Source organism: Akebia trifoliata, chromosome 12, assembly GCF_017979445.1.
Source record: "Akebia trifoliata isolate Shusen 1 chromosome 12, ASM1797944v1, whole genome shotgun sequence".
Taxonomy (NCBI): domain Eukaryota; kingdom Viridiplantae; phylum Streptophyta; class Magnoliopsida; order Ranunculales; family Lardizabalaceae; genus Akebia; species Akebia trifoliata.
In genome coordinates this window covers 2,999,575-3,021,565 of record NC_141386.1, presented here as the reverse complement: position 1 = coordinate 3,021,565, position 21,991 = coordinate 2,999,575, and the positions used below count along the sequence as shown (strand labels likewise).

The following is a 21,991-nucleotide window of genomic DNA, read 5'->3' as shown; positions in this document are numbered from 1 at the left end:
ATGCACGTTTGACGTTTCGAGTCATCGAGTGATAGCGTACTTTGCTAACTACGTGTTTCGCGGCCTCTGATTGGCTACACGTGTTAAATATTTGATGGTCCCACAGTTTCAGCCAATGGGAAACGAGTAAACACGTATAAGAAAAAAAATTAGAATCCTGTGCTACTGAGAGTTGGATATCTATCTGACTCCGGATCTTTACTTACCACATGTCACCTTCCTCGTGCACTTGAATAATGGGCCCAACTTGCTTGTAAAGGAGACCTGTAGTTGGGTAGATACCCCACTCCCTGGAGTACAGATAACTTGTGGGCCCACATCATCTCTCAAATAGCTCAAATTCATAGTAGTTGGCATTGTTATATAATCTATTGGATCAGATTTGTTTCCATTGGTTAAATGAAAAAAAGAAATGTAACTTATGTTGTATATAGTTTGTTTGAATATTGGAATTTATTTATGTCTTATCTGAAATTGTTATCGGATCGAATTTGGATCTAACATTGAGTTTTTATAACAAAAATCCGATCCAATAAGCGTTGGATTCAATTTTTATCTGATTTGCTCAAAGTATTATTTGATTAGTCACAAATTGACGACAATTTGATTTGAACCCGATCCATTGACAATCCTTGCAGAATGTGAGATGTTACAAGAGATCACATGACACACATGCCAAGTGGGTCTCAATGTTTCCTTATATTTAGCTACTAATATTATAGATTGAACTATAGTTTGTCTGCAATGCTTGCTAAAGGGGTGGTGGTGGTGTTTTTTTTTTTAATGCTCACAGTCAACAGCCATTTGGTATGCGGCACAAATGACATAAACAATAAGAGAGGACATTTGTCTCTCCTATCATGGTGGAAAATAGAAATTTTCTAATTGGATCATCTTTGTGGCATTCAAAAACATGATCTGATACCATGGGGTTGCATAGGACAAAATTATGCGAACTTTTAAAAAAAATGAAAAAAAAATTTTCTATGGATCAAGCTCGAAAACTATTTTTCATTGTTGGATTTTGATTTTAAGTTTGAGTACTTGATGGTCATTCATTTTCAATTCTATGGATTAAACTCCAATTATATATATATATTTGAATTTGAATCTTTTCATAAAATCTAGAAGACTGTGGTGTTAGATTAACAATGTGATAATCCATGTTGTCTCAGTGAACCATTTTAAGATTTTAAATCTCAAAATTGAATTTTTGTGGTGAAGGACATGTGGGCAGGAGAGAGAGTTTTTCTCTTTATTGCTGATGTCATTTACGTCACATGTCAAACGATTGTTGGGCAATGAGCAAATTTGAATTTGATCACAGCCCAACAAGCGAAAAATCATTCATATTAAAAATAGGTAAAAGAGAAATTATAATAAAGTTGTAAAGATATTATTGGAAAATGAATGGATAAGGAAATTCAATAAAATTGGAGGGGTATTCTTATTAAGCAATGTAGAAGAGGAAAGACAATACATACATTCCTGAAAAAGAAGAGGAGGTGAAGGGCAATAAAATTAAAAAAAATGATCGAGATTCATATTAAGATCGAATGACAATCCCTCTCTGTAGAGGATAAAGAGAATAGGTCCACCATTGAATTTTATTAGATAGATATTGCATAAAGAATTAGTAGTCCCCCAACTAGTAATTGTCGTGGTGTGATATTTAATCGATGATTAGACGTAAAATAAAAGATTACAAGTGAGTAACATCATGCCCACATGATGCGTGTGATCTTGAAGATGACTCCTACCATCGACTAAATCATGCAAAATACAAACTTCAATTATCATTATGTCAATGAGGACTAAAAGTAATTTAAGAATCTCTAGTTCATCAAAAGTTTGTATTTATTGTTTAGATGGTCTCAGGCGAATATCAAGAGTCAGGCATTCTCATGATCTTCTTAAATTTCTTTTAAAAAGAACTTTACGAATTGAGTTTTTACGTCCTAATTTCCTAGTAAAATGAATCCTCGTGCCTATCATGTATCAAGTGTCGGTTTATAATCTCTGATCAAATCAAATTTAAGTAATGGATGATTAAATTTCAGGAGATAAAGTGATCTCAATTATGTGCCACTTGACCATATTTGGGGTCCTAAAAGAATACAAATCTCTAGGAAATTTATATTTTTCCTCTTATCTTAACCGTCCATTTGATGGAGAATCTCAATCCAGCAAATATCTATACTTATCTTATGAGTCGAACCCAAGTCCCAAGGAAACCAATATTTGTCTTCCCATCTCAACAAGTCATTTAACATCACATGTGCACCAAGAGCTGTGAATGGGTTGGGCTGAGAACAACCCAGTAATAATCAGGCCACTAAATTCTAGCCCAAATCTGGCCCGAAAGAATTTGGGTCTATTTGCGGATTAAACAGGGTCGGCCCACAAGGGTTTTTTTTTAAATATAAATCAACTTTTGGGTCAGGTCAAGCTCCCTATCGGGCCTAACTCTCAAACTTTTCCTGATTCTCAACATGAATCAGGCAAAGCCTGATAACTAAATGGGCCTAATGGTTCTCCACATACCCGGTCCATGACAAGGAGGTTCAAGCCTTCTATAGTCTAAACGAAGCATCATTAGATCCTAATAAGACACATGTTCCTATAAATGTTAAGACCCCTACAGTATGGTGTATCAATTCGGCTCGCTGACCCGTTATCCCTACCTGGCTCGACTTTAAAAATAAGGGTTCGAGCCTTGATATTTAGCCTGAAAAGGTAGGGTTGGGTTCAAAATTTTATGGCCCAAGCAGGAAAGAAGTATAGGCGGGTATAAAAACTAAAAAAGACCATAAATGAGGGTTTAGCTTCAAATGCAAGCGACGCTTTCCAAAGGGCAAATCCAATTACGAAGGTTTATTGGGCCTATCGATTGAAAGTATATAGAAATTAAGGAAGCATAACTAGAAATGACTCCTATCTTTATTATTATAATGTGAGACGGCGGAATAAAAGTGGTTTGACACCAAAATTTGAGTGGCTATAAATGCTCCCACTTTTATATTTAAATTTAATGTTATCAGGGTCAATTTGGTAAAACATCAAGAAGATTGCAACCTACAACGGTATAATCATGTTTCTTACTTTTCAAAATTACAAAATTATCATTTCTATGTAGTCTTAAAATATCCTTTAATCAATATTTTAAAATACAAATTAGCCCTTTTAATACATGTGCTCCTACATATGCCACCTTGAGAAGGTAGAGTAAAGGTGATTTAATACCAAAATTTGAGTGGCCATAAATCCTCCCATTTTATATTTAAATATAATGTTATCAGGGTCATTTTGGTAAAATATCAAGAAGATTGCAACCTATAACTGTATAATCATGTTGCTTACTTTTTAAAATTACAAAATTATCCTTTCTATATAGTCTTAAAAAATCCTTTAATCAATATTTTTAATTACAAATTAACCCTTTTAATACATGTCCTTCTGCATATGCCAACTTCTAATTACTTGTAATGTGAGAAGTAGACTAAAAGTGATTTAACAAAAAAATTTGGATTTTACAAATTCCCCCATTTTAACATTTAAATTTAATGTAATTAGGATCAATTTGGTCAAAATCTAAGAAAATTGCAATCTACTTAGATTTCAAGATCACAGAACTATCATTTTTATTATATAATCTTCGGAAACCTTTTAATTAATATTTTAAAATACAAATAGACCCTTTTATACATGTTTGTTTACACATGTCACCTTCTAGTTAAACGTAATTGACCGTTAATAATTAATACATTAATATATAATGATTAATACTACAGTCAAATCAAAAGACAAAATACCTCTCAATGAACGAAAGTCCAAAAAAAACTATGTTGATGTAACTTCAAACATAAGATCACCTCGATAAGAATATTGTTTAACATGAGACATGCCTCTTGTCAACAAAATATTCAATGGAATATTAAAAAAAACTCCGTGATAAAAAAAATGATTTTAACTCTTTATTATTAATTAATAATCTTGATTTAATTAATGTCTATGTGAGTAAAGCCAAGGCAATAGTAAGATTAAGATAGGATCATAAACTTCTATTTTATTTTTTCTACATTGTTAAAAGCATCTCAATTTTTAAAAGAGCCATGATAATCTGACGTCCTCTTTTGACATACGCTCCCTACGTCTACATCATATAACCATAGATCCGTTCCTCGGGATACACAAGAAAAAGATTTATGATTATATGTATCCCAAGGCAAGTGATTTACGATTCTACGATTGGGGCATATGTCAGAGGAAACGTCAGAAAATCATTATTCTTTTTATTCAACCTGAGCTTATTAGGACTGGGCTAGCATTTAGTCGACTAGGCCGAGAAAGTGTAGAAGACTGGTCCAAGTACAATCCGCTTCTTTAGGATCGGATTAGGATCCAATCAAACCTGACCCAATACCACCCATTAACAACAATATATCCTCTATTAGGTCTTGTTGCCCATCATACGAGTTCATAAATACATGATGGTTACACCTTCTTTTTTCCATCACACATGCCATGCTGACTGCTGACACAAAGATGGCACCCTTGTAAGACATGTGACACGTGGCGTTATACTTATGACTGCATTAACTTCTTCTGTTCAACGCACGAGAGCACCAGATCATGAAATTTAACACCAACCTTGCTTTCGTTTGAGTGCCACGTAGGACTAGTTTTGTGTGAAGCCTCTCTTCTTCGTTCTTGGTATTCGGTCGCAATCTGAACACCACGTGTCAGTATTAAAGAATCTCACCGACACCTTGTTTAAGGCTTAGCGTTACTCGGGTTAAGAGCCGGTCATGTTTCATATGGCGAAGAGTCGAGGGCCCATAGGGGTATTTTTTTTTTTGAAGAAAAATAAAATTTACATCCTTAAAATGACTAATATATCCCAACTACTGTTTAGTTAAACAAGTGGTGATATATTGTTGCCACCCATAAGAATAGACCTTAAGGATAGTCTATCAACGTCTCATGGCCCACATTTCACACACACTAAAGGTGTTGGATCAAAATTTCAATCAATCTCACCTAGAATGTCTCCTAAAAAAAACTTAATGTTATTATGAGATTTTGATGAATAATCTCTTTTACTTAGAAGTATCTCGAAAAGTTTGTCGTAATCTATCTTGATGATATCATCTTACATGTCAGCAATCTTGATATAGATATTTAGGGGAGGTTCATGTTATTGGAGACGTATCTCGAGATATGTTGGAGAAATATCTGAAATAATTCCAAGTATTGGAGTGGGGCTATCCCTAGATGATGTGGAAGTTCATTCATGATTCCATATATCATGGAGACTATAGTCTAATTCGACTATAGTAGTGAGACGTGAAGGAGAAGAAGTTTCTTATAAGATGGGTTTAAGGAAATCTATAAATAGACAGTTATTCATGTACTTAGGAGAAAATAATTATTAATTTAAAAATACAGTAAAATTATTTTTAAATATGTGGTTTTCTTGTTTAAGCACTGTGGAGGACATTTTTCGTAAGGTATCAGGAAGTGATACGTGGCATATTGGGATCTTGAAAAAGAAAAGAATACCGAGATTCATCACCTAAGCTCTGACCAGACAAGGATGGTCGGATAGGATGAGACTTGAATCAGTAGAAGAGTGAACCTCAAAAGGTCAGGGTGAGAAAAGTCGATACACCGTAGGATAATTTAGTTAATCAATCCTCAAAAAATCAGGGATTCGGATGAGATGAGAGCAAAAATTCACGGATTGAGGGAAAGATTCTTACATTAAAGGGGTGGGCAAATAAAGAATCAGGATTGGATACATTTCTACTAAGAACAAATTGCAAAATCAGATAAGGGTGAATTTGAAAATAAGACCATGAAAAATCCTAGGATTCAAACTCTATAAATACGAGAGTAATGGGCAATAAATGGTAAGAGACTCTCCCCCTTTAAAATTCATACTAATTTCTTTTGTACTAAGATTCTGACTTGGACGTTCAAAATATCGAAATCACCAACAATTGTTGTAAATCCCAAGATAATGCAAGTTTTTTTCTTTTACAAGCACTATCATAAAAGAGTATTAACTTATTGTTCGAGGAATTTAAATCTTTTGTGCTTATAAGACTTTCATACACATGTTCGCCGCGCACAATTAGGAGTATCGATAAATCATTACTCTAGAGAATGACAAAGTGTGTCGGAATATCGTGATCAGTGATGTTGACATGTGGTTATGTAGAGTGGGGCTGACTTTTGATCTTGAGTAGATGATGAACTACATCAATCACCAATGGTTGCTTCTAATTAGAGTCATGATTCATGCTTTTGTATACAAAATTGAATGTGAATCACATTATATATCATGAGGGCCATTAAAATATTCAATTAAATTATTATATTATATATGTGGTTGTTAGGTTAATGATGGAGGACATTGGAACTTATATGTTGTGCTTCCTACTTCCTAGTCAAAGATTCTGAGATTTGAGCCTATAAAGAGTGTAGTAAACGTTACAAGTATGTGTATTAATTAGGTACTCAATACCACAATCAAGTGAACTTGAAGTAAGAAAAATTTATATTCAAGTAAACTTGAAGTAAGAAACTTATAAAGGGACTTGATTGACAATGTCCTTTATATAATGAAATAAGGTGAATCGGTGTCGAAGACCTAGTAATTGAGATGAGGTGTATATGAATGATGATGATGATGATATTAAATACAAAAAGAAAATAAATACAATATAATAAAATAATAAAACCGTTGAAGATAATTTAAATTAGTATTTTTTTTTCTTACTTATAAAAAAAGAGAGGAGAGGTGATTTAGATGAACCCCCACATGTTTCGCTCAATATTTGAGATACCCTTTGTGTTTTCAAAACATCCTTTGACGTCGGTCTTCTGTGTGAGAATTAACAAAACATGACTTGAATGCATGCCCTCATCTTCAACCCCTAACTAGCAAAAAAATAAAAAATAAATGATTTTTATTTCCAAAACCCAACATTTCGAACTTCTTGTATGCTATCTTCAAGTTTAAAACATTCCTTCAATCTTTAAAATGGTTAGAGGTTGAAGATAGGGCATATATGTAATTTTATTTTTGTTAATCTTACATAATAAACTAAGGTCAAGGAGGACATATTCTCAATGTGAAAAGAATAGGAGTATCTCAAATATTCACCTAAACATGGAGTGGCATGTTAGATCATCCCAAAAAAAAATTATAAATGGGTGCTTCAATGCTAATTTAAAGATTCTAATAAGTCGAGATGTTGAAAATAATTTGAATTGAGATAGTAAAAATATATAAGAAAAAATAAATAAATACTGAATATGTTTTAATTGAAGATATTATTTAGAGTTGTGATTTTCTGACTTGAAAATTTTCACTCGATCTGTATGCAACTGATGTGCCAAGGGCACAAAACCATAGATCTTTTTCTTCGGGATATACAAGAAAAACGATCAATGATTATGTACCCTTGCCTGTCAACCGAGTACAACCAGAGTGAGAAATTTCAAGTTAGAAAATCATTAACGCATTATTTAAAATAGAATTGGATCATGAAAACTCGTCTTGCCACCTAATAATTGGGATAAGGCATAATCCATTGCCATGATGAACCTTGAAGGAAAATTGGAGTGATGTTGCTAGGCTGAAAATTCTTACAGGATTTTCTATTATATTATATTTGACTTGGATTTAGAGGGCCCACAAGACAAATAGCTAACACTAATTATTTCTTGTATCAATCTCTCAAAAAGAAAAAGTATACCAACTAATAGCTTTATGATATTTTAACATTTAAGAATTAAGAATATAGTTGTCTAACTTAAAATATAAAAAAAAATGTCCTTTTATATTTAGAAAACACTTGCTAATATCATTGGCCTAATAAAATATTTAATGAAATAAATTTGAACTTTTGTTAAATAATTAATTTGATCTAACTAGAAGGGGCCAAGTAGTGAAACAAGGCTAACTAAATGATAAAATAAATGAGCTTGTATTAGGGATTATATCAAGCTCCATATTCATATCCGATGTTGGATGAACCGTGGATGGTCCATCTACACATTAAAGAGAACTGCTATTGCCACACCAACTTTTACTAAGAGCAATCACAGAACCGTAGATCACTTGCCTTGGGATACATAAGAAAAAAGGCTTATGATTCTGTGTATCCTGAGACGAATGATCTACGATTTTGTGATGTGGGCATATGTCAGAGCGGGAGTTAGAAAATCATTATTCTGATTTCTTATAAATTGGGGTGCTCTTAGCAAATCTGGTGTGGCAATAAAATCCACTTTAATAAATTATGTAAATAAACTTTAAATGAAGATACAAACATACCAAAATGACTTGGGGAAGAAGAGAATCTTGTTATCATAGAAAAAGACATGTGGCATGGGATTGCAAGGAAGATGGAAGGAGACTGAGACGAGATGACTCGGAAGGGATTGGTGGAGTGGTTTTAAAACTCGTCCAAGACCGAGATGACTCAATCTCTAATGTATATGACCAAGAAAGTGACTTTGAGTTGTTCGTCAAATGACTCAGAAGGGTTGATGGAATGGTAATAAAACTCATCCAAGACTGAGATGACTCAATCTTTGATATAAATGACCAAGAAAGTGGCTTCAATTGTTCATCATATGGTTTACGAAATCCTAAATGTGACTCGTACGCCATAGTGAAATATCAACCGAGTTTACATAAACTTGATTGAGTCGATCAGTTTTGGCACTTTTTTTTTTTTGGATAAAAAATCATTTATTTTTAATACTTTAAATTATTTAAATGATATGTAATCTATATAAATTAAGAGTCGTGATAATCCGACCACCCAATGTGGCATGCCTACCTGATGTGACAAGTTTGGGAAACATAGATATGCACTTCTCGGGATACATGATTCCTTCAAGATACACTTTTTATGGGTAAGTGCAGCTATGTATCCCAAGGAGCACGAATTTAGGGTTCCTAAACTTGTCACGTCAGGGTAGTCGATTGAGTTTACCACGTGGGGGTAATTAGAGTATCACGATTCATAAATTAATTAATATTATGTGTTTGAGCATTTATTAATCTATCTTCTAATATAAAATTAATAATTAAACAAAGTATATATTTACAAAAACATTTTAATCAAATTTACAAGATTTTAATGAGATATGGTGTGATGATTAAAATTTAATGATTATTGCACCTAAAACCTTGGCAAATTTCATAAATTGGTTTGTTATAATAAAAAAATTGGTGTGAAAATATAATTTCTACTTGAAAATTTCGAACTCTTTGCAGATGACAGCTATTTTAAACTTTTCCTCAAACAAACAAACACAGCTTACAAAACTCACATGTTGCGCATGCATGATGTGCCATGAAAAGGGAAAACCCATTGTTGGATGTCCCACGACTCCCACCTACATCTCCACCTATTATTTGATGTCCCAATTAAATCTTCACCGTCCAAAGTGATCGATCAAGTTAACAGTCCACTCTATAACGTTTTAGCTATAAAAAATATCGGCTCAATCGAATGGCTAGGGTTGTCCAACCAGATCATTGTTTGGTAGAGTGGATAGAGGGCTGTTTGTCAATCGATCCGATTAGACCCGAAATTTGATCATTTCCCAACTGATAACTATGGGTCTGGATCAACGATTTGGATTCCAATAAAAATCTGATCTAATAAATCTTAGATTAATTATCTTACGATTGGATAAAGACCAGATCCTATAATGTATTTGAAGTATATAAATGTCTGGAGTTTGCTTGTGTGGCATGTGTTTAAAAATAAATAAATAATTTATAATTTTTTAGTGTTAATTCAAATAAAATTATTATTTTTATTTTATTTTATTTTTATAAAATTTTAAATTATATTTTAGTTTGGTGTGATTTTAAATGATATATTTAATATCATTAATTGGGAGTAACTTATTAAATTGCTCCATACTTATGGGATAATTATCAAATAGTTATTGCTTACTTTCCAACATAAATTTCTTTTAAAAGATGTAATTTTTTATTTTTCATTTTTGAATGTCGTTCGATTTCGAGACTCCAAAGTTTTAATGGTTTGGTTCATTATGTGACACTCATTAATGCTTTTTGCACCTCCAATGTTTATTCCCTTGGTTAATGCTATTGGCACCCCAAGGTTTATACCTCTTGGAAAATGTTGGAACCTCTTCAATATTTATATGTATGAGTAGATCTAATATACTAAAAATATTAAAAATTTAATATTTCTCTCTTTTTAATTAAATTATTTTTTATATTTGAAATTTGTGCGACAGATTTTCTCAAGATCATTACAAACTTTGAGAAAATATATAATTTTGACACAATTGGGTTCTATTGTATTTTAAAAACAAATTCGCTAGCAATTCATTTGCATTTTCGATTTTAACAGGAGTGGAGGCGTCTGTTGTCTATAAGACAACGTAGATTACTACGTGCCTTAGATAGATCTTTTTATTTTTACTTTTTTCTTTTTATTATTTTCATTTATTTTAACAACACGAACATCCTCTCTTTAAGGGTTAAGTGGGTAAAAATAAAAAAAATAAATAAAGTTAGAGGAATATTATTAAATTTTTTTGAGATTAAAAGATTAAAAAAAAAAAAAAATTAAAGAGAAGACATAATAAAATTAGAGGATATTAAGAGAAAAGATAAAAAAATATAGTATAGGTCGATGAAATATTTGTCTAATCACAAAACTATAGTCAAGGGGACGTTTAAACCCACCTCAAAAATATAAAAAATGTGAGAATTCAGTTGTATTTTATTATTCAGATATATATTTTATACATAATTTTATTAATTCAAAATAAGATGGATTAGGATTGATTCGATAATATTGATTTTTCAAATCGAACCTATAATAATACATATTATATCAGATTGAGTTCGGACTTAAAAATGACACATCGAGATGGGTTTGGATCTAATAAGTTCTTAATCGGATTGGTGCCAATTTGATCCAAACCCGATCCATTGATAGCCATGCTAAGGGCGTTGGGCACAACAGGGGTAGGAAAAGAAATGCAAGTTTCATGCCATTAGATTCGGTAGGAATCTCTATGAAATATCCTTCCATCACAGCTGTCGTTAGACTCATGATGTGAATCCATGTTGAATGGTAAAATTTTCTTATACGTAATATTCCTCTAATTGACTTTTATTTGTACCCTGCGCTTAGTCAAACCTTAGAGAATCTTAACTGTAACACCTGTCCAGTCTAACATAATAATCAAGTTTAATTTAAGGCTATTTTCGTCATTTTAATTTCAACTGTTTTCTTTTAAGACGAAATGAGGTCATTTTGGTAATTTCATTCAAACTGTCGGCCTCTAACCATGGTTAAGTCCCAGGTTACTTTGGAACCCAAATGCCAAACAAGGTAAAAGAAAGCGTCGGTGGGGGGTTAAGGTGCAGTTATAAAGACGAGAGAGAGAGAGAGAGGAGAGAGGAGAGAGAGAGAGAGAGACGAGAGACTCGCTTCGTATATAAGCCATTCAAGACAGATCAAACTTGAGAGAGAGAGAGAGAGAGAGGGTTTCGGCTTTCAGACACAGAGAGCCGAAGCCATGGGAGAGTCAAGCGATTCCGTTTCTGTAGATATGGAGACGATCTCACTCGGTGGAAAGGTCAAATTTTTGAAAAAACAACCTAATTTTCATTTTGATCGTTAATTGTTATACGTTTAATTGAGCTTATTTGGTTGTATTTTAGTGATTTAGGGGTTTCTATTGTTTTTATTTTTAAATGATTTTACATTCCACATTATAGATTTTTGAGACGGAGATGGGGTTTTGATTCTTAAATGTATTTATGTGTTTTTGGTTAGAAATCATGGGTTTTGAATAATGTAATGTTTGGGTTAAGGTTTGTTAGGTTGATTTCATATATTGCATTTGGGGTTTTCACTGGGGGCAAATTTATATTGTCTAATGTTTCTGGTTCTTTGAATTAGGAGATTTTGTGGGTAATCAATTAGATCACGAGCTTTATAATTGGAAAAATAATGCTTTTTTTTGTTAAAATGCTATTTGACCTTAATTCCTGATTACCAGACTCATGGATTTATTGTTTTTCTATAGGAATGTGTTAGTTTAATAGCATATTATACCCATATTGTGGGTTTCTATGTGTTGGAGATGCGTTTTTGGGGAAAATAACACTGCTTTTTCGTTTCTATGTATGGTTTTAATTTAATTTTATTTCTTGTTCTGTAGTGCTAAATCATATATTTTCCTTTTGTTGCACTATTGATTTTGATATTTTGTCCGATTCTTTCCTTCACATTAGATGCCGTTTCTATATTCATGAACGAGAATAGAAATCTTAATTAATTATTTCCATTGGCTTCACAATGTGTTATCATTCAGTCAGGAAGTATTGTTTAAATTCCTATCTCCTTTTTTGTTTTGTTTTTAATCTTGTTAAAAGTATGCAATTTGTTGTACCTGTAAAAAATGCAATTAGTTGTCAACCAATTAGATACTGATGCTTTTGTTATTTGGCAATATGAGATGCTATTCTTTCCTTCTGCTTGGTTTATTATTACCTTTTGGTGGGTTTGGTTACTATCTCATAATCTCATGCTTTATGATGCTATTTGTCCTCAGGAACATCTGATACAAACTGGCTATGGTTATGTGTCTGTTGTTGTATTTGGAGACCAAGACAAGCCAGCGCTTGTTACTTATCCTGATATAGCTCTAAACCGTAAGTACATCTGTTTTGGTTGAATCAGATCATCGATTGCTGGGCTTAGATCCATAGCTCGGTATGTTTGACATATTGCAAAACAACTTAGAGGCCATGGCTTCAAGTCCAGCTTACCCTTAATTTTTTTTTCCCGAAAAAAAAAAAAAACTGATTTAAAAAGAAGAAGATAAGCGATTGCATTGGTGCCGGATGTCCCATGCTCACTTTGTTGCTAATGGCTTAAAAATTAGTCAACTTGACGAGTTTGAATCTTTGATATCTTTCATATTTTGACTTCCCCTTACTTGTCCATGCAACACTTTAGGGATCTAGAAAGAAATATATAGTTTATATCTGTAATGCTGCTCTCTTTTGAAATCATAAAATATTACATTTCCTTTAATTATTATTTTTGTTCAGTGGTATATTGTCAATTTCTAATTGCTTCCTTACCTTGCTATGGGTCTCACCAGATATGTCATGTTTCCAAGGATTATTCTTTTGTCCTGAAGCAGCCTCTTTGTTGCTTCACAACTTCTGCATTTATCACATTAGTCCTCCCGGGCACGAGGTCCGTAACTTTCTGTACTTCAATTTGAGTTTTTATTGTTGTTGAATTTAGTATTGTTTGGATTGCACTATGCATCCCTATTCTTGAATGCTTTTATTCACATCATTTCTTTGCTCGTTTTTCCTCAAGAGTTCTTGCAGTTAGGAGCATCTGAGATATCTTCCGATATTCCTGTGCCCTCTGTTGATGACTTGGCGGATCAAATCGCCGAGGTGCTTGACTTCTTTGGGTAATACTCTATAATACTTTTGCTTTGTTCGTTAGTTTGGTAACTAGTTTATCTAGTATGCCCAAGTAACTTGTTTGGATCTTTCTTGAGATTTGTATATTTTTGTATGGCCATAGTCTCTGACGTATGTGCCAAAAATGGTGCTAATTATTGGCAAAGTATGGTTCACGTACAGTTGTTTTACATTGAGTATACCCTTTTTTTATTTGGATCAAGATCCACAACGGTGTCCCGTTCTTATAGAATAGGAACAGTGTCTTCGTGGCATGTTTTAGTTGGACTTTAAAACACACCAGGCTCCCCCCCCCCCCCCCCCCCCCCAATGTGTTTAATCTCCAACCATAAAGTGCCACATATGGTATAGGAATGGGACTCTTTTTATTTACGTATTCCTTATTACTCTGTGTGAAAAATAGCACATCCAAGTTTTTTTTTCTTCTTTTCTTAGTAGTTTGACTCTCTCTCTCTCTCTCTCTTTTGTTCCAGCCTTGGTGCAGTGATGTGTTTGGGGGTTACGGCGGGTGCCTACATCCTTACCCTATTCGCCGTATGTTCTCTTCTTCACAGATTATATAATGGGGAAGTTTCAAGTAACCTTTTCCTTGGTTCTGAGGTCTTACTGATTTTGTATTTTGTACCATTTGGTTACAGATGAAGTATCGGGATCGTGTTTGTGGTTTGGTACTTGTTTCTCCTCTTTGCAGAGCACCCTCTTGGACAGAATGGTTGTATAATAAGGTTCTTTTTCTGATTCCCTAATGTCACCCTCTTGAAGAGAAAAATGAATGATATCTTATACATTAAATTTAGAGAGCTGCTATTTGCACCCCAACTTTTACTTATTAGATCCCAATTAATAAAGAAAATAAGTTAATGGTTGAGAATAAGTAAAAGTTGAGGTGCCAATAAAAGCTCTTTCATGTTTTTTTTGTGTGGATATATTTCTATTTTTTTGGGTTGAGGATTTTATATGAGCTTAATCATAATTGTAAACAACTACTGAAATTGTTTGAAATAATGTTATAATGTTTTGTAAAGTTGAGAATATGATTTTTGAGCCAAAACTTTGTAATGTTTGAAGAGCATGTTTTAATCTTTAATTGGGGTGTAATAAGTAAAAGTTGGATTGCCAATAGCAGCTCTCTAAATTTAATATTGTAAATTATTTGCAGGTGATGTCAAATTTGCTATACTTTTATGGGATGTGTGGTGTGATGAAGGAGTGCTTACTTCAGAGGTACTTTAGCAAGGTATTCCAATGCTTCTATTGTGACATTATATTCACTTTTATTCTCCCTTGGCATTCCCGAGTCCAATGTGCCGATTTTTTTCGATGTACTTGCAGGAAGTCCGTGGTGGTCCGCAAGTCCCAGAGTCAGACATAGTTCAAGCATGCAGAAGTGTTAGTTCTTCAAATCATAATTTAATTTAGTTAGAATTTTACCTCCATTTAGATTCAAAAAAATTGTGAGCAATTGTTTGATTCCTGTGGCATGATTTTTTCTGCAGCTTTTGGATGAGAGGCAGAGTACAAATGTTTTCCGGTTTCTTCAAGCGATTAGTGGGTAAAAGCCTATACTTGTGATTGATTGCCCATTCTTCTCTGAGTTACATTAAGAGATCTAAACTCAATTGTTTACCAACTCGTAGGAGATATGACATAACTGAAGGATTAAAGAAGTTACAGTGTCGGACGCTTATATTTGTTGGTGAAAACTCTCCTTTCCACTCCGAAGCTCTCCACATGACCGTGAAACTCGATAGAAGATATAGTGCCTTAGTTGAGGTACGCAATAAATATATCATCATATGCAACCCATAATGTGATTTGGATAAAAATCTTGACTGTCTCGATTGAGACATTTTGAAACATTCCGAAACAATCCAAAACATCCTGAAACATTCAATATTTGGTTTGATGTGCTTATGACCTCAACTGGTCAGGAAAAAAATCTAGACTATTTTGATCAAGGCATATTGAAATATTCTGAGACGACCCAAAACATTCAATGGTTGATTTCTATGTGAAAATTTTCTTAGATGGTATGGAATTTTAAACCATGCTTATGATAGAGGTGGCTGATTGAACAGGTTCAGGCATGCGGATCGATAGTGACAGAAGAACAACCCCACGCGATGTTAATACCCTTGGAATACTTCTTCATGGGGTATGGGTTGTATAGACCATGCCAATTGAGTGGCAGCCCAAGGAGCCCATTGAGCCCAACGTGTATCTCTCCGGAGCTCCTCTCACCAGAGAGTATGGGCTTGAAGTTAAAGCCGATAAAAACTCGGGTTTCATTGCAAGTCTAAGAAAGGTGGTTTGTGAGGTTAATGGGTGGGGGATGTAATCTTCTTATTGTTGTAATCTATATTTACAGATGATGATGGGATTCTTGTTTTGGGGGGGGGGGGGGGTTGGGGTGTAGATAAGAGAGAGGAGAGAGTTTATAGATAGGGGAGAGAGAGAGAGAGAGAGAGAGAGAGACTTGAATTCATTCATTTGTAATCATAGTGAAGAGAAAGAGAGAGCTTCAGGTGAGCTGTCTGTAAGTAAAATTCTCAAATTATTTATGATTACGAGCAAATAATAATAAAAAGGGGAGGAGTTGGTGGTGGTGGGTCATGGGGGCGTGGCAGTAACAAAGGGCTTTAAAATAAAGGATCATCTTCAGTTTCTTTTTTTCGTTTTTTTTTTTTGCTTTTTTCCCTCTACTTCCTCTGTTTGATTTGTTGCCCATGACACTATTTATTAATTTAATAAAGGTTCACAGGTGCCCAACTGTTCATTTTGACATCAAGTTATATTTTTATTTATTTTGTGAATGGCTGACATGAAAGCATGATTGATTGGTGTGATCACTTTGAAGCTTGATGGTTATGTTCAACAGTATAAGCTGTATATGGTAATACCAATAAGCTTTCTTTCCATCATTTCTCAAGTCATGTTTCTAACCATAATAACGCCAATCTAACCTAAGATGTCTTAGCTATCCAATTTTGTTTGAGAAATGGAATGTCTTATGTTCGAAAGGGAAACTAGAGATGGTATGGTATGATAATGAAAAATGATCAAACGTTTGGAGGATGTTGTTGGAAATGAAATATTTTGGGCACGCCTTGAGAAGTGAACAATAAAGTGTTCAGATATAAATTGTTGCTGTTTGAGAGAAGGGAGGACGGGAATACCTCGGTGTTGTTTTGTATTTTGGGGAGGATTTTTGTTGATTACACTCTGATATTGATGTTAGTTTAAATACGAAAGAATTGAACTCATGGTATGTTTTTTTTTTATCCCATGGAATAGGTTTTGTGTCGATTTCAGATTTTCAACTTTGTAAATTACAAAAGATGAAACTCATGCCATGGGTGAATGGTATTATACTCTTTAAGTTTCCTTTTAGAGAGCTACTATTACCACACTAACTTTTACTAATGCCACACCAATTACTATATAAATCACTGAGGAGTTGCACACAATTGGTGTGGCATTATCAAAAGTCGGTGTGGTAATGGCAACTCTCTTCTTTTATTAATTTTTCATTTTATACTTTGTAGTGATTTTGGTGCCTGTTGGGAACCATTACAGGTGAATAAAAAAATTTAAGTGAGTTTTCTGTTTAAACAGTTGTCTATGTCTCTCATTTTTAGTCCCATATTGACTTATAACTTTATACTTTTTTATTTTGGCATTTAATTTTTGGAAGGTTTTCCACATTTTTATAAGGTAATAACACTAGGGTTAAAACATGCTTCATGGGGAGGTCTACTCATTGAGAGGCCTCATGTTTTGCTTGTTGAGAGACAAAGTGGTCACAAGGACATCTCCATCATTTTAAATCATTTGTCCTTTTCTTGATCCTTGTCTTTCAATCATTTTGTTCCACTATTTCCTGTTCTTTTGAAGATGAGATCTATTTACAAGGTTGACTCTAAGGCACAAAGTTGAATGATCAACAAGTAATGCTGTTTGATAATTACTTGCATAATCTATTATTTTGGAAAAAAAAGAAAAAGATAAATAAATTATTTTTGAAAACAAATAAATGGGTTGTTGGTAGTTCCTCAATTTTACTGAAATTAACAATTTGGGCATTATTAATGAGTGAATTGATGCTACAAAATTGACAAGTTTGAGTTTATTATTTTTTCTTAAAAGAAACTTATAACTTAATTACCTCTCTCTCTCTCTCTGAAAAAGAAATTTTTTGTAATACAAAATAGTGTTATATTGTTGGAGTACAAAAAATGTAGGAAAAAATCTATTAAAATATAAATAAAAAATGTTATCATGAATTTTTTGGGAGTCAATTTTTATATTTTTATTTATAAAGATGAGACAAATTAAAGAAAAAGGGCAAAAGAACAAGAAATCCTAGGCCAGAAGCAAAGGAACATCGAACTACTTAAACCAAAAAGCAAAGGAAACATTTTTATAACTTAGAGCCTAAAATCATATAATACCATTGGGATTTCAAGTTTCTTATGAGATTATCTTTAATTTAATTGAAAGGAAATTAGCGGATTTTGTTTTTAATTTTAATTTTAGATTTTGAACTGATTAGTTGACACCGTTAAGGACGAGTGTATTTTGATTTTGATTTTGAATTATTATTTTTTTTGTATATTATATTAATTAGTATTGTACTCTTGCTTGTCATATTAATTTCTTTGCCATTGTATGAAAAATTAGAATATTATTTGAAATACTTTTTTTTTTAATAATTTAATAGAATGAATTTATTTTACTATATCGAAATATCATCATCACTATTATCATCATTGTATGATGGACAGCTTTTGTAAGAATCCACATCTTGAGACCCATGACATGAGTTCATCTTTGACATTGGGCATCCGTGTACGTGCAAAAGACTCTCCAATGTTTAAATTGTATTTGAAATATATTTTTAATAGAAATCAAATGAACTACATAAGTGAATCTCAATTTTTTATTTTTATAAAATCTAACTCGACAACTTTTAGGAAGTTTCTTTGTGGAGCTTTTTCTTGTTAGTTCGTGTAAGTAATGCACTTACAATTATTTTTATGCTCATCCATTTCTAGGAATCATGTTTTCAGTTATATTTTTGTATCAAATTCTCAATTAGACATTTTATTAAAATCTCATTCTATTGTGGAGTTTTTTCTCGTTAGTTCGTGCAAGCGATTTTGTCTGAGAGACTAAAGTAAAATGACACTGTCTCCAACTTCTAGCCAAAACCTATTATCTCCAAGCTATCAACTTCTAACTTGTATAAATTACTTTTAACATATTTAAACTTATTCATTTTCTTTTCAATCCATCATATTGAATGTCTTGCAAAAACCTTTGATTTTTCTATCAAAAATCCATCCTTCTACTTCTCCAACATTTACATTTTATTCTTATGGTTCAAAGGTTGAAGAAAATAGAATCTCATGGTTGAAAATGAAGGTAAAAATGGTCGAAGATGATTGATTTAGGGAGAAAGAATTTCTTTATGGAAGTTGAAGATGAGGGTATCTAAGTCATTTACATGAATCTCAGAGAAGATCTAGGTCAAGGGGGTATGCCATCAGTTTGAAAACATAAGGATTATCTCTAATATTAATTAAAAAGTTGATTGACATCTCTAAGTCAGCCCAAAAAAAAAAAAAAAAAAAAACAAAAGGTGAATGAATGTGAGAATAGCCCATTCTTTCATTTTAAGAGTGATCGATATGATTCTTTCATTTTAAGAGTGATTGATATGGTTCTTATTTTATGTGTGTTTGTGTTTTTTATTTATTTATTATATATTACTCAACAAGACTCTTACTAACAGAGTCGTGGTAATTTGACTGACTTTGGACTCCCCCTTCACATAGTCGTAGATCCTATGTTTCGAGATTCATAAAGACAAATATTTATAATTTTGTACCGTGATGTGAAGGGGGAGTATAAAGTGAATATAGAAAAAGTGAGTCAGATTATTAGGATATACCAATATTATCAGTGGATTATGAGTCGTGATAATATGACTTGCCAGGTGGTATATTATGATGTGAAGGGGGAGTCCAAAGTGAGTACAAAAAAAATGAGTCAGATTATTAGGACATACCAATATTATTAGTAGATTATAAGTTGTGATAATATGACTTGCCAGGTGGCATACTCAATCGATTCCATGATGTGACAAATTCGAAAACTATAGATCTATATGGCTCGGGATACACGATTGCATTTCCTCATAAGAATGGTTCATTCTAGAATGGCAAACCACGAATCCAAATTCGATTTGGACGAACCGACGAACCAAGTAACATAAGAATGGAGTACAATCAAGAGGACGGTTAAAACCCACTCCCTTTCCTTTGATCATGCCACTTAGTTATCCAATTTTTTTTTTACAAAATAATTTTAGTAATACCTCCAACAAAATTGGCGACATTTGATTTACCCCTCTAAATGCAAGATTGACATTTGATTTACCCCTTACAAAATGCAAGATCAGGTTTACCCTTGACAAAAGTCAAGGTCCTTTTTTGTTGATCAATTAAAAGGTAAAATTTAGTTTTTAATCAAAATACCCTTCAAAAGTATAAATTACTTAATAAAAAAATTGAATAAAATCAAAATTTCATGATTAAGTCACTAACAAAAACGGATGTTGACTTTTGGTGAAGAGCGTAAATTTAATATCACGAATTTTGCTAGGGTTGTCAATGGTCGAGTTTTGATTGGGTTTGTTTGAGCCCTAACCCAACCCTAAGAAGGCGGGCCATTCTGATCGATCATAAATATCTATCGAGCTTTGATAGGTCAAACCCTAGCCTAGCCCACATGGGTTTGGGCTTTGTTTGAAACTTGAGTAATGCCTTTTACGGCAAGGGTTTGAGTAATTTACAAAATTACCCTTGTTAATAATCGTTAGTAAATAGTAATAAATTAGCCTTGAAAGGTAAATATACATTCTTTACTAAAGAAATGCATTAATGCAAGAATACATATATAACTATGTATCTAGAATCTCTATAAAACATATGAACACGGGCCGGGCTAAGCTAGACACTATTAAGCCCTTGCCTAGCCCAAATTTGACAGCTGAAAATTTTGTATCCAACCCACTTCTATGGACTGAATTTCTAAGCCTTAGCCCATATTTATTCGGATGAGTTGGGCCGGGCTAATGGACCAACATCCTCAATTGACACTCCTAAATTTCACATGGTTTACTAAAATTCCTATTTTTCTTTTTGAATCGTGCTGGAGTGACCTCAACGGGGAACACCTTGACATGGTGGCGCGTGTATGTCCGTAGATGCATTAGTTGTATCTCGGAGAAATACATCTATGGGCATGCGCGAGCCACCACATCAAGATGTTCCCCGTGTGTCCCCCACTGTGGTCACTCCAGCATTAATCTTTTTTTTTTTTGTGTGTGTGCATCTAATGTGAGTGTTTGAGGCCTGAGGCTTTAAACCCCCTCCCTTGGTCAAGGGGGGATAAACCTAATCTTACATTTTTTTGTCACTGATTTCGTTGGGGAAGTAATACTTTTTTTTTTCTCTCTTTTAAAGGTCCGTTTAATGAGATCGCTTGAAGAATTCATTGTTGGAATCAACCATCAAGTTTACATTTTAGTTCATTTTCATTAAAAAATACTTGTCCATGTTGTTTAGTATCTCTCAATGGATAGCGGCGGGTATTAGTTTGTAAGGTTGATTGTAATTTCAAAGGTTTCATATCTAGAATTGAAGCTGGGGAAGCAAACTGAAACTTGCCGTTGATACTAATTAAGATGTCAATTATTTATTTATTTATTTATAAGATTACTTCTAATTTTTATTTTTTACTCTTAAATATAATCAGTATAGATTTTCAATAAATGATAGTAATGAAAAAAACGATCTTTATCGATAATTGTTGGATGATGATTATATTATCACATTGGGTTTATAGATCCCCAAGAAAAAAATTCTCTAGCATAAAAAGAAAATTAATCAAATCCAATTTAATATACTTGTTTAATCCTAATTGATGCAAACCTAAAATTTCCAGATATGTGATAGGTACACCATAACATAGATATAGTTTATATCATATACATTATTGTAATGCATAATTTATTTCTATCACTTCTGTAGACACTTCAATTTGAACGGGTCCTCACTTGAAAGGACAAAAAAAAAAAATCATTTTTTCTTATAAAACCTATTAACGGAATTAAGGGCCAAAATTTTTGAAATTTGATATTTTAATCAAATCAAAAGATCCTAAGACTTTTAAAGGCTTGATGGACTCACAATAAGGCTTCTAAGCCCACTACTTTCTCAACCTTTCACCCCTCTAATCCCGAATCTTCTATCAAGTTTTGAGCTCATTTTTAAGTCCACCTAAAGCACCAATCCTCAACCACCCTAAGTCTCATTTTAGCCCCATCCTAAAACAAACCTAACCCTAGCTAATACTTCAACCTAAGCTAACTCTAAGCCAATTTTAATGCAACCC

The 21,991-nt window shown here is 33.1% G+C and overlaps 1 protein-coding gene across 1 annotated transcript; it reads left to right on the top strand.

Annotated features, from left to right (window-relative positions):
- The first annotated feature begins 11,466 nt into the window (after positions 1–11,466).
- On the top strand, positions 11,467–16,313 carry LOC147388617 (protein NDL2-like). Its single transcript, XM_086418626.1, has 11 exons — positions 11,467–11,655; positions 12,637–12,736; positions 13,192–13,289; positions 13,430–13,518; positions 14,005–14,065; positions 14,170–14,256; positions 14,691–14,768; positions 14,864–14,920; positions 15,028–15,083; positions 15,169–15,304; positions 15,610–16,313. Exons 1-11 carry the CDS (start codon positions 11,596–11,598, stop codon positions 15,829–15,831), a joined length of 1,044 nt encoding a protein of 347 aa, XP_086274752.1. The 5' UTR covers positions 11,467–11,595; the 3' UTR covers positions 15,832–16,313.
- Positions 16,314–21,991: the final 5,678 nt, after the last annotated feature.

Bases quoted from the DNA above. Each gene is read 5' to 3' on its own strand.
- LOC147388617 (XM_086418626.1), top strand. From the start codon at position 11,596: ATGGGAGAGTCAAGCGATTCCGTTTCTGTAGATATGGAGACGATCTCA. The intron at 13,290-13,429 runs GTCCGTAACTTT...GAGTTCTTGCAG, and splicing joins TTAGTCCTCCCGGGCACGAG to TTAGGAGCATCTGAGATATC. The intron at 14,921-15,027 runs GTTAGTTCTTCA...TTTTTTCTGCAG, and splicing joins TAGTTCAAGCATGCAGAAGT to CTTTTGGATGAGAGGCAGAG.